General features: G+C 41.6%; 1 protein-coding gene across 8 annotated transcripts in view; it reads right to left on the bottom strand.

Moving 5' to 3' along the window:
• Positions 1-307: 307 nt before the first annotated feature.
• The window catches only part of LOC124605658, a 134,838-nt gene continuing 122,880 nt past the window's right edge, over positions 308-12,265 (bottom strand). For 5 of the 8 annotated variants that reach the window (XM_047137487.1, XM_047137486.1, XM_047137485.1 and 2 more), the window contains one exon: positions 6,705-7,646. In XM_047137487.1, the coding sequence (XP_046993443.1) occupies positions 7,409-7,646 (238 nt within the window). In that variant the 3' untranslated portion in view covers positions 6,705-7,408. Of the gene's footprint in view, positions 734-6,704; positions 7,647-8,760; positions 10,276-12,265 lie in introns of those variants that run through there. The other 3 variants (XM_047137488.1, XM_047137493.1, XM_047137492.1) reach the window with 3 other exon arrangements.

Raw genomic sequence — 12,265 nt, 5'->3', positions numbered from 1 at the left:
TTTAGGAATACAGACTAACTGCGAAATTGCTTGGCTAGGATATCCAGATTTACAGATTTTGCTTTGTGTATTGTAAAACAACATTGGTGCACTTCATTGGATAGGTTTTATTTATACTCTTTGCTAGGAAAAAATGAGTTTGTTAAATCTGCATTTTTATTTGGATTCCTACTCACTACATTTCAATTTCATTTTGTTTACAAATAAAAATGCCTAGGAAACAGTCAAGTCTTTCTGATTACACCAGAATGGCTAATAGACAGGTCTATGCCATCTGAAGAACCCAATAAAGATCATGACGCGAGACTCACTTCGGGTTGAGAACATCAGGCTTTGACTAGCTCTTTGGAAGTTCCTTTCAAGAAACATAACTCCGATCGGGAGTGTTGTGCATTATCTCGCACCTCTGACCTCTTCACTCACACAGGCTTTAAGTTACTCGTCCCCAATGTAACATCGTACAAACAGAAAATTTGACGGGAATCGGCACAAACGAGGGACTTCTTACACCAAAAATCCCACTTATTCTTATCAGTTTATCACTTCCCTTTAAATGTGTGCAATTCACGGTTATGCCAGACCACAAACAAAACACAACACCAGATGCTGCGTGATGCGGGTGTGGACCTTGGCGTCAGTCGCTTTTTGCACGGGCAGCTTTATATGGCTCTCTCCTGTGTTAGTGAAGCAAACAGTCTCTTTGTGCATGTCCCCAATCACACTGCTTCAAACACTGTATACAAAAAAGTCTGATTAGTAAAAAATATGTATGTGGGCAACACCAAGCTTCTCACCTAGTCAAATAATGAAAACAAACAAAAAATATATATACAATCAGTAAATAAGATACTTTGATTTCCACAGAGCAGTTATCAGTGTACAAGGGGGGTCCCAGAAGAAACCGGATTGTTGTCATAAAAAAATTTATTGATGAACCTTTTTACAAAATTACTTCAGTCACCTTCAAAATACTCTCCATTACATGCGATGCACTTGTCAAGTCTCTTTTCCCGCTGTTGGAAGCATGTTTGGAACTCTTCAACTGTGATATTGTCCAGTGCCCTTTGCGAAGCTGTTTTTACTTTGTGGAAATAGGAAAAAGTCGCACGGGGCTAGTTCCTGCGAATACGGAGTGTGAGGAATGACAGACCACCTCTGAGATGCCAAATAGTGGGTCATTCGTAAGGCCGTGTGTACTGGAGCATTGTGGTGATGCAGAAACCAGTCACCTGATCGCCAAAGTTCTGGGCATTTCCTCTGCACATCCTCTTGCAGACGCCTTAAAACATCCAAGTAAAAGTGCTGGTTAACAGTCTGGCCAGGGGGTACGAATTCCCGGCGCACAATTCCACGAACACCAAAAAAGACAGTGATCAGCGTCTTCACATTTGACCTCACTCGCCTCGCTTTTTTTGGTCTGGGAGAGTTGGGAGTCCTCCACTGGCTTGACGCTTGCTCGGTTTCTGGGTCATACCTGTAACACCAACTCTCATCCCCTGTAATGACTATGTTCAAGAAGTCTGGACCACGTGCAGTCTCTGTTTTCAAGTCCTGACACACATTCATGCAGATGGTTTTTTGCTCCTGTGTGATAAGGCACGGAATAAATTTAGCAGCAATGCGTCTCATGTGCAAATCCTCACTCAAAATCCGCTGGCACGAGCTCCAACTGATTCCTGTCTCAGCTGAAATTTGGTCGATCGTTTGGCGACGATCCTCGTTGATCTTTTGGCGGACCTTTTCAATGTTCTCCTCATTTCGCGATGTTGAAGGGCGTCCAGAATGAACTCGGCCTTCAACACACATCTCACCATGTTTAAAGCACCCAAACCACCCGTAAACCTGTGTGCGGCTCATAGCGTCGTCCTGGAAAGCTTCCTGAAGCATTTGGTGTGTCTCCATTGCACCTTTTTTAAGCAGGAAACAAAATTTCACACACACTCTTTGTTCTTTTAAAGTTGCCATAATGACTTTGCAGAGGTAACCCGCCAACAGTGAGAGAAACACAATACCAGACTTGCATGTTCAGCTCTACACTGGCGCCGTCTGCACAGCTGTTTCATGGAGGTCTGCACTAACTTCATCTAGTGTGAGAACCTTTACGTCTACGAGTGACAGCGAACTCGGAGTCCGGTTTCTTTTGGGTCTCCCCTCGTACATCAAGTATAATACTAACAAGTAATATCTTGGACCTCTTCCTAGATAAACTTCCCAGTACATTGACAACATTATGACTTTCCATCTCACATGAAACTGTCTTATGTCTTTCCATCTAACATTAAACTATCTTACTGGCAGATTTCAAGAGATCAATCAATAAAGAGAATCCAGAATGGAATGTATCAATATTATGACAATGATAGTTGCTACTCACCACATAGCAAAGATGCTGAGGAGCAGATAGGCACAGCAAAAAGAATATTAGAAAGTGAGCTATGGGCCAACAAGGCCTTTGTCAGAGATAGAAAATACACAACTGATAAACATATGAACGTGACTGCAGTCTCTGGCTGTGGCCTCAGGTGCAAGTGAGCTGCATTTGTGTGTGTGTGTGTGTGTGTGTGTGTTCTACCTCCAACAAAGTCCTTGTTAACTGAAAGCTCATTTTCTGAAAGCCTTTTGGCTGTGCCCACCTGCAACTCAGTCACTCTTCACCATGTAGCAGAGATACTATCTTCTTCATAATATTGCTACAATCAATGAAGAGGGTGTCAGATGATTTCTGCACATCTCTGAACCAGTTTCAGAACACAAACTAAATTCAATTACTAACAAATTCACCTTCATTAACAGTTTTTCCATCGTCAAATCTGTTGTAAATTGAACTATAGTAAGACACCACCTCTAAATCGTATGCTGCATCTCGACCTGAAATACGCTGCCTGATGACTGAAGTGAAGTGTCCAGAAGACGTGGCCGGATGACAGTGTAACACTAATTATTTACGTGACGGCCAGTGGTGCGTGTGTGTTAGAGTCGCGATTCTTTGTGACACACAGAATGGCCACCAGAGAGTGTTAATCTCGTTCGTGCTTCACGTTGTTATCGGCCCGGAAGGATATATAAGGGGCATAAACAGTGTCAGAAGTCGAGTAATCTCTGAGGAGGACACAGATCCTGTGAGACAGCGCTATCAGCACGTGACAAAGTTTGAAAGAAACTGCCGGCTGGCTAGTCGAGTCGTGCAGTACAGAGATTTGCCGGTCAGTCACGTGTGACAGTGGCCCGATGTCCGAGTGCGTGGGAACGTGAGGGCAGACATACTAGTCTAGTTTCTGGCCAACCACAACCAGGGTTGCCACAAGTTTCCCCAAGTGAAATTCCCTGATATTTCCCCGATTTCCACACAAGTTTTAGCATTTTTCCCTGACAAATTTTGAGGTATCGAGGGTAAGTTAAAACTTAAGTCGACAACCCGTCATTGCCACAGTGGTACAAGAAATAATAGTGTAAACGAGGAAATATCTAAAAAAGCTTGCAAGCAGATGGCGTTTCCCAATGTGAGCAAAAATCTTAAGTACTAACATTAATATATTTTGTAATGAACTGTTTTTAGATGGAGAAAGCAAGCCACACGGTACGTGTGTCTCATTAAGACCACAATATTATTTCATTTCAATGAAATGAAACACATTCGGTGACAAAAGTACGCATTTCCTCAGAGTCGCAAGACAGATTTAAAATAGGTTCACTGACTTTGGAAATAACCTCAGAAAAAAGTAGGCCTCTCAAAAGAAGTGTATAAGAAGGGGAAGAATTGTGTAAATCACCACTGTAGGTGACCACCAATACAATGTCGGTTCTACTACGTTCGTTATTGTCAATTATTAGCCACTGCGTTATATCTATTATTTTACAGGTATTTCGAAAAATACACGAGTAAGTGGCATACAAACTACCAGCGACTGACACAATTTTCTTCTTCTCATTGTCCGTACTTTCTAATATGTTACCTACTTTTGAAGTGCCAAAATGTACTAGAATAAATAAAACGTCTATAAAACGCGACACTGTACGATGTGCTTGTGGTGAGACAGTTGCAGTTCCTGAAATCCGTCGCCCGTGGTCTCTGGCCCGCCGAGGAGCACCGCAGTCCCGGTCCACGGATGAACCGTGAAAATTCGCTGCGTTTAAACCACGCACAGGAGTTGACTGGCCTGCGGGCGGGTCGGTGGGAGTAGATCTGACGAGCAGGGCTCGCACACCAGGGGGGACCGAGCGGCTTCAGGTCGGCGAGCCTCACCCGTTACAGGTACCCACACAAATCCAGCTATTCACGAGCCGCAGACAGCGTGTCGACGAAATGAGACTGGGGCGATCGGTCCGCACGACAGGTAATTTGTTCGATTACTCTGAGAATCAATAATGATGAGGATAGGTAGCAACTCACTGTAAAGATGATTGCCGAGGCACCGACAGGACGTATAAAAGACAATTGTCCTCTCACAACTAAATTTTCAGCTGTAGCTTTTGTCAGAAAACAAGAGCGCACACACACACACACACGCATTCAAACAATCACACAGACACAACAAGTGCACACATGTTGTTGTTGTGGTCTTCAGTCGTGAGGCTGGTTTGATGCAGCTCTCCATGCTACTCTATCCTGTGCAAGCTTCTTCATCTTCCAGTACCTACTGCAACCTACATCCTTCTGAATCTGCTTAGTGTATTCATCTCTTGGTCTCCCTCTACCATTTTTACCCTCCACGCTGCCCTCCAATGCTAAATTTGTGATCCCTTGATGCCTCAGAACATGTCCTACCAACCGGTCCCTTCTTCTTGTCAAGTTGTCCCACATGCTCCTCTTCTCCCCAATCCTATTCAATACCTCCTCATTGGTTATGTGATCTACCCATCTAATCTTCAGCATTCTTCTGTAGCACCACATTTGAAAAGCTTCTATTCTCTTTTTGTCTAAACTACTTATCGTCCACGTTTCACTTCCATACATGGCTACAATCCATACGAATACTTTCAGAAACGACTTCCTGACACTTAAATCTATACTCGATGTTAACAAATTTCTCTGCTTCAGAAACGCTTACATTGCCATTGTCAGTCTACATTTTATATCCTCTCTACTTCGACTATCATTAGTTATTCTGCTCCCCAAATAGCAAAACTCATTTACTACTTTAAGCGTCTCATTTTCTAATCTAATTCCCTCAGCATCACCCGACTTAATTCGACTACATTCCATTATCCTCGTTTTGCTTTTGTTGATGTTCATCTTATACCCTCCTTTCAAGACACTGTCCATTCCGTTCAACTGCTCTTCCAAGTCCTTTGCTGTCTCTGACAGAATTACAATGTCATCAGGGAACCTCAAAGTTTTTATTTCTTCTCCACGGATTTTAATACCTACTCTGAACATTTCTTTTGTTTCCTTTACTGCTTGCTCAATATACAGATTGAATAACATCAGGGAGAGGCTACAATCCTGTCTCACTCCCTTCCCAACCACTGCTTCTCTTTCATGCCCCTCGACTCTTATAACTGCCATCTGGTTTCTGTACAAATTGTAAATAGTCTTTCGCTCCCTGTATTTTACCCCTGCCACCTTCAGAATTTAAAAGAGAATATTCCAGTCAACATTGTTAAAAGTTTTCTCTAAGTCTACAAATGCTAGAAACGTAGGTTTGCCTTTTCTTAATCTTTCTTCTAAGATAAGCCGTAGGGTCAGTATTGCCTCATGTGTTCCAATATCCAAACTGATCTTTTATGAGGTCGGCTTCTACCAGTTTTTGCATTCGTCTGTAAATAATTGGTGTTAGTATTTTGCAGCTGTGACTTATTAATTCGGTAATTTTCCCATCTGTCAACACCTGCTTTCTTTGGGATTGGAATTATTATATTCTTCTTGAAGTCTGAGGGAATTTCGCCTGTCTCATACATCTTGCTCACCAGATGGTAGAGTTTTGTCAGGACTGGCTCTCCCAAGGCTGTCAGTAGTTCTAATGGAATGTTGCCTACTCCCGAGGCCTTGTTTCGACACACGACCACTGTCTAAGGCCACTACGTCTACAGTCTCTGAGAATCAGATCCGAACAAACCACTCCTCACGCCTCCTGTCGGGAGCTCCTAGGCTGGCGACAAAAAGTAGTGGCAGCACTGACTGCGAGCTGAGGGGAGTGGTAGGAAGGGGAGGGGGGGAGTGGGGAAGAAGTGCACACACATACTCAGCCACATCTGGCCATCGACGATGCGTGACACCTCAGCAAACAAACCATTTCATCTACTGAGACGAAAACGAGATTTTTCCAGTGTTTTGTTTGTTCAGATTCCCCTGATGTGTTTGGAATTTCCCCGATTTCCAGAACCTGTGGCAAATCTGACATCTGACTGCCACAAGTTAGGATCACCCTGTGCACCGAGCACGAGCACACGTGACCCCTTCTCAGCTGCGTCTGCCGCCTGGGACACTGGGGAACTGCTCTCCCGTGCACGGGATGCCGTTACACAAATTACAACGGTTGTACGTAGAAGAAAATAATTTTAACATTACTCTTTAGTGACATAGTCCAAACATGCAGCTGAAGAAAATAATCTTGTCTTTAATCCATCCTAAATTACAAACAGACAAGATATAATACTCATATTACACAGCTGTGGTTATACAAAGTAAATTTTACTTTAATGGTCTATAGTTCACCAGATAATGCTTCACATATTTTATTTAAGTTAAATAATCTTACACCACATTTACACTGAAATAATCCTTTATTTGTTCCTTCTTGTAACATTAATTTTTTTTCACCTCTGGAAACAGAAATACTCTTTAGATGCACTACTTTAAAATCTTTGATCCAACCAATTTCACTTTACCACTTACTTATCTTCATACCCGACAGTGACTTATCAGCCAAAAACTGGTTTGTGTAACAAATAATAAATGCTGTACAGTATTACACTAGTGATGTGTGGTTCATTCGTAAAAGAGTCTGTCGTGTATTTTAATCACAAAGTGGTTCCTCCAAATGAAATTTAATATTTAAAAATGGTATCTAGCAGTATCCTGATAAATATAATTAACACTTAAAATAACAAGGTAGCAGTCCTCATTTATTATTGTTTCACAGGTTTATAAAAACAAAGAAGTTTTTAAATTCGACTTACTGCAAAAAAACATTGTCAGTGCTATTTATGAATTGCTACCTGATCTGTGTAGCCATTTTATCATTTAAAAAATTTGTTTCATTGTGAATCCATTGTTGTTACAACAAGAATCAAACATTATTGCAGATTATTACAGCAGGTATTCAAACAACATTACTGTTTCTTCTACACATTTCTAAAATTATTTGTTATATTCCTTCAAAACAGTTTCCGCTTATGTTGACAAGTACTGAGAATTGTACTTTCCTATAAATTTCACATCATTTTTATACATACAGATATAGTGCTCTCAACCTCTCTCACTGTCACTGCCGCCGACGCTACTATCACTGTCGCGGTCTTCGTCACTCTCCGAACGGTCGTCCACCGCTTCGTCTGCTTCGCCGGGCCCTACATCCTCGAGTGCCTCGAAGTAGAAAGGCTGTAGCTCAGCGTGGATCGTGCCGCGGATTACGAGATTGGGCATCTGCTCGGTCAGCCCGTCTGTGGCTCTGGGGTCACCTTGGCACGCTTCGACACTCAGCTCCCTGTGACAGGAACGGGAGCACTGCTGTTACTGTGACAAACTGAGATCCTTCTGTACTGTGAATGTTTGTACAACAGTATTAAGTATATCTCCACTTCTTAAAACCTCATCAAGTTTTGACACTGCCTTTTTACCAAGCAGCAAGCGTCTCCACAATATCGAGAGATGCTCGCTGCTTGATAAAAAGTAAGACCTTGACGAGGTTTTAAGGTGTAGAGATATAATTTTAGCAACAAAGATCCATATTGTAAGGGCTACAGTCTTTCCAGTTGTTATATACAGATGTGAGACCTGGACCATTACAAATGTGGAACGAATGGTGAAGAATAAACTGCTTTGAGTTGTGATGTTGGAGGAAACTCCTTAGAGCCCCGTGGACTTCAAAGAGAATGAATAGGTTAACATTAGAGCAAATAAAACCAGAGCACTCCCTGGAAGGTCTGATGCTAAAACAAAACCTGACCTACTTTGGAGACATCATGAGAAGATATGTTTCACTGCAAAAAACTCTAATGGTGAGGAAAGGCACTAGAAGAAGAGGACGTCAGAAGGTGAAATGAATCAATCGCATCACAGAAGTAATCTGCTCCAACCTGGAAAGCCTACAGGAGAAAGTGCAGGACAAAAGAAATTGGCATGCTTTGGTTCATGTGATCACAGAGAATTGGAACTGTCTAGACAAATAGAAATAGAAAGAGAGAGAGAGAGAGAGAGAGAGAGAGAAGATTGTTACAAAATTCTAATAACGTACATGAAAATTCATATTTACTCAGAGAAAAAAAATCTTTAGGTAAGTGAAAAAGAAGGTGTGGCAGGAGCGACCGTGCACGGAGAGGGGGGGGGGGGGGGGTGCCAGCATGGTGGGATGGGTAGGGACAGTGGCGGCGTAGGAGAGAAATTGGGGAAATTGATGGCATGGTGGGGGGGGGGGGGGGGGGGGGGTAGAGTGGTGCGGCCGCAATGATTTGCAAAGATATAAAGCTACTGGAATTTGTTGTTCTTAATTTCACAATCCTTGGATTGTATAAATAACATGGGGAAAGTACTCAATTCTATGAATTTTGGAGAACATTCTCAAGTTCATACAAATAAAACAAAGTGAGTATGTACTTCACCTGAGTGTGTTCTCAGCTTGAGTAAATGAGTGGGTAACCTTGCTCAACATGAAGAACATTCTCCGATTTCATACGAATAAACACAGCGAAGTTTCTCACGAGCAGAGAAAATTCTCCCCTTTTTGATATGAGCTCTGTAACATAAATCAGGCTGATTAAATTCTGCAGACATTAAGTCTTACCAAGTTTTTTTAGTAAATTTAATAAATCTATGTTGCTCAGATGGAAAAAGAAAGATATACATAACCCGAAGACATATTGAGTAGAGTAACTGTGTAAGTTTATATGGGTTTAACAGTAAAAACATTATTAGGGTGGTGAACTTATTTCCCAAATATCATGAAGAAAAAATGAAAACATTTTTGTGCTATTTATGAGACCCAAGTTTTCCCGAGTGGTGTATGGGAAGACCAGGTACAAACCAGACAAATATGTCACTGACCTTTTCAGATGTTCATATTTTCGCACAGCACAGATGTTCCATTTTGCTATGCTAGAAATAAGTAGGCAAATCATAAAAATTAAAAACAGGTTTATTACAAACCTAGTGAACTGTTTCTCATAACAAAACCACAAGATGACCACTTAAGTACTTGACATGCCAACAGAATATTATGTGCCATTTAATCGAGATTACCACGTGTCAGAACACACTCGTTTTACAATCCGGAGTAGACGATAATGTGACGTATTGTTAAAATTTCATTCGCATAATGCGTTCACCTAACATCAATAAAAAAAAGTTCCCTGCATGTCGAAAATTTGTCAAGATTATCAGAAAATGTATTTTCATAAACCATCCGTAATCTTCTTAATAATCTGTTGCCGCACAAAAAAGTGAAAACAAAATGAAATTTTATGCAACTCTTCCCAAACACAGTGATGCTACAGTTCCATATTTGTACACTGAATAGTTTGCATATTTCAGCAAGCTGAACGAAATGCAAGATAAAGAGTACGTTCTGTGCCCGGTGCAGACAACACAACGCGGAGAACAGATTCGAGCAGGTGGTGAGATAGTGAGAATGAACTCCCTCGTCATAAAATATGCTCTGAACATTTTGTTCATACGATATAAATAACTTCCTCAGAGCACGTTCTTTCACTCAGAAAATCTTCTCCAAAGAATGTTCTCTTTTTTATCCATACGACCTCTTTAGTGTTTGCACCCTTATTCACTTCCTACAAAGCCAACAACTTCTCCTCTCCACTCCAGAATCACCTGTTCTAAGCATCCTCAAGACTTTCTTCCTCTCCTCCATTACAGATAACTCAGTAGGCTTCAGTCCACACTGTCATCGACAGCCCGATTGCACCGCACGGCCCACACCTCCAAAAGACTATCGGAATTGGTCCTTCACACTGTGTACGGTAAGAAGATTGGTGATGAGGAATGTGGAACAGGTAAAACGAAGCAGATGCCATCCCCAGAGGCCAACACTGACTTCTCGGTGGTTTTGTCCGGGCCAGGCAAGTCGCAGGAGGGACCATCAGAGGAAGAAATACTTGAAGGAACTGCAAAAGAAATCAGCAGAACTACAGCATCGGCACACTTCAAGGAAGCAATGACATAAGAGTTTTAAGACTGTACATATAACACCGTATCAATGTAAGCTGGCTTCAGCTACTAATTCAGATGTTAAAGGCATCAGTGCGAAGGATATTCTTGTATTACTAAATAAGTCATTTAGTGGAGCTCCAAACTTAGGGATTTCACAGACAATGTGAATGCAGGATTTCAAGTAGTCCAATCAGATGACAAACCATTGCTACTTCACAATATAAGTCTAAAATTATGGCAAAAGCTACAGCAAAATTAACTGTCTGGGATAATTATAACTAGAATCGAGTGAATATAATCGGGGAAGAAAATTATACAGATAAGTGCAGCATAGGCTATTATGCTTGTAGGCCTGTCAGGCCAGACAACACACAGGGAAAGCAATTGCATCATCGGTTAATCGGATAGATGAAGTTTAAAAATCATTCAGAGAGGCCGTCACCAGTGACACGGGCAGCACAACCGTGAGGTGCATCGAGACTGGTGCGGATACTGGGACAGGATTGCTCCGTGCAGGGCCTAGCGAGTGATAGGATTCGGGCAGCTGTACGAAGACACGCCGATTAAATTAGGTTAGGCACCACAGCAGAAGAGGTGTTGAGAGAGGAAAGTGCCCTACTCTCCGTGAAAGATAAAGGATCTATTCCTGAGAGTGAAGGAAGTCTAAACTCTAAGTAACAGAGGGAAGATGATGACACTGAGTGCAGATGGGTCACATGGCTAGAGACTGTGGAAAGTCAAAGAGGAACACGAGGGTAGACGATGAAGGCAGAAGAAGCAAAAGGCTCTCAGAAATATTGTTACCACTGTGACAAACCAGGTCACACAAATGCAGACTTAAAAAAATAACCATTTGTGAAAAATGTGAAAGGCTAGACCCCAATTCAATGAGAAATTAGGGGCTGTGCCCACAAGTGAAATGGAAAACTAAGAGTGTGTTACACGAGGAATACACATCTTACTGTGACAAAATGCCCAAATGTTAAGAGTCACAGATTTTGAAGCAAGAAACAAAATTGCAGTGGAATATTGCTACAAATTAGGAAGTCAGTTACAGTTATCAATAGATATCAGGGCACATATGAAGTCGGTTTGATAAGTCATTTAAAATAAGCGAGAAAAATGTTTGTTTCGTAAATAACTCAACTTATTTCTCAACATATTCTGCTTGGAAGGATATAAACTTGGTCCAGGGATCCACCAACTTTTTCATCCCACTGCAAAATACTTGTTGATTGCAACTATCACTTCCTCATTTGATGAAAATTTCTTCCCAGCAAGCCAAAGTGTCAAGTAAGGGAACAAGGTGAAGTCACTTGGGACTAAGTATGGTGAATAGGGTGGATGAGGAACCAATTCAAAGTCCAATTCATGCATTTTCACCATTGTTATCGCTGATGGGTGGGATGGTGCACTATCCTGATGAAAGGACCCTTTTTTGTGGTTAAACTTGGGTCTTTTCTCCACCAACACAAGTTTCAGATGATGCAACAATGAAGCATAAACAGGTCCAGCTACGGCTGTGCCTTTTTCCAAGTAATCCTTGGGAATCCCAAGAAACAGTGACCATCACCTCACCATCTGACAAAATGGTCTTTGCATTCTTCAGTGGACTGTTACCAGCCTTTTGTCAATTGTTTTGTCTGCCATTTCGACTCTGGTGTGTAATGATGGATCCAGCTTTCATCAATAATCGCAAATCAGGAAAAGTAGATGGCAAAAAGGATCTATGAATACGACGGTAAGCTCCACATGACAGACATAAGATGAAAAAGTGTAAATCACAGAATGGTGAAGGAAAAGTTAAAAATGCAAATTAAAGGCAAGTTGTGAGACGACATGTTATGAGTTACCTATAAGGCAAACTAGTGGGGCATCAGAAAGTGATGTGAAAGTAGCTCATAGCAAAGAAAAACATAAGAACGTGTGTAGAAACAGGGTTGA

The sequence above is a fragment of the Schistocerca americana genome, chromosome 3 (genome assembly GCF_021461395.2).
Source record: "Schistocerca americana isolate TAMUIC-IGC-003095 chromosome 3, iqSchAmer2.1, whole genome shotgun sequence".
Taxonomy (NCBI): domain Eukaryota; kingdom Metazoa; phylum Arthropoda; class Insecta; order Orthoptera; family Acrididae; genus Schistocerca; species Schistocerca americana.
This window is presented reverse-complemented; position numbering and strand designations above follow the sequence as displayed.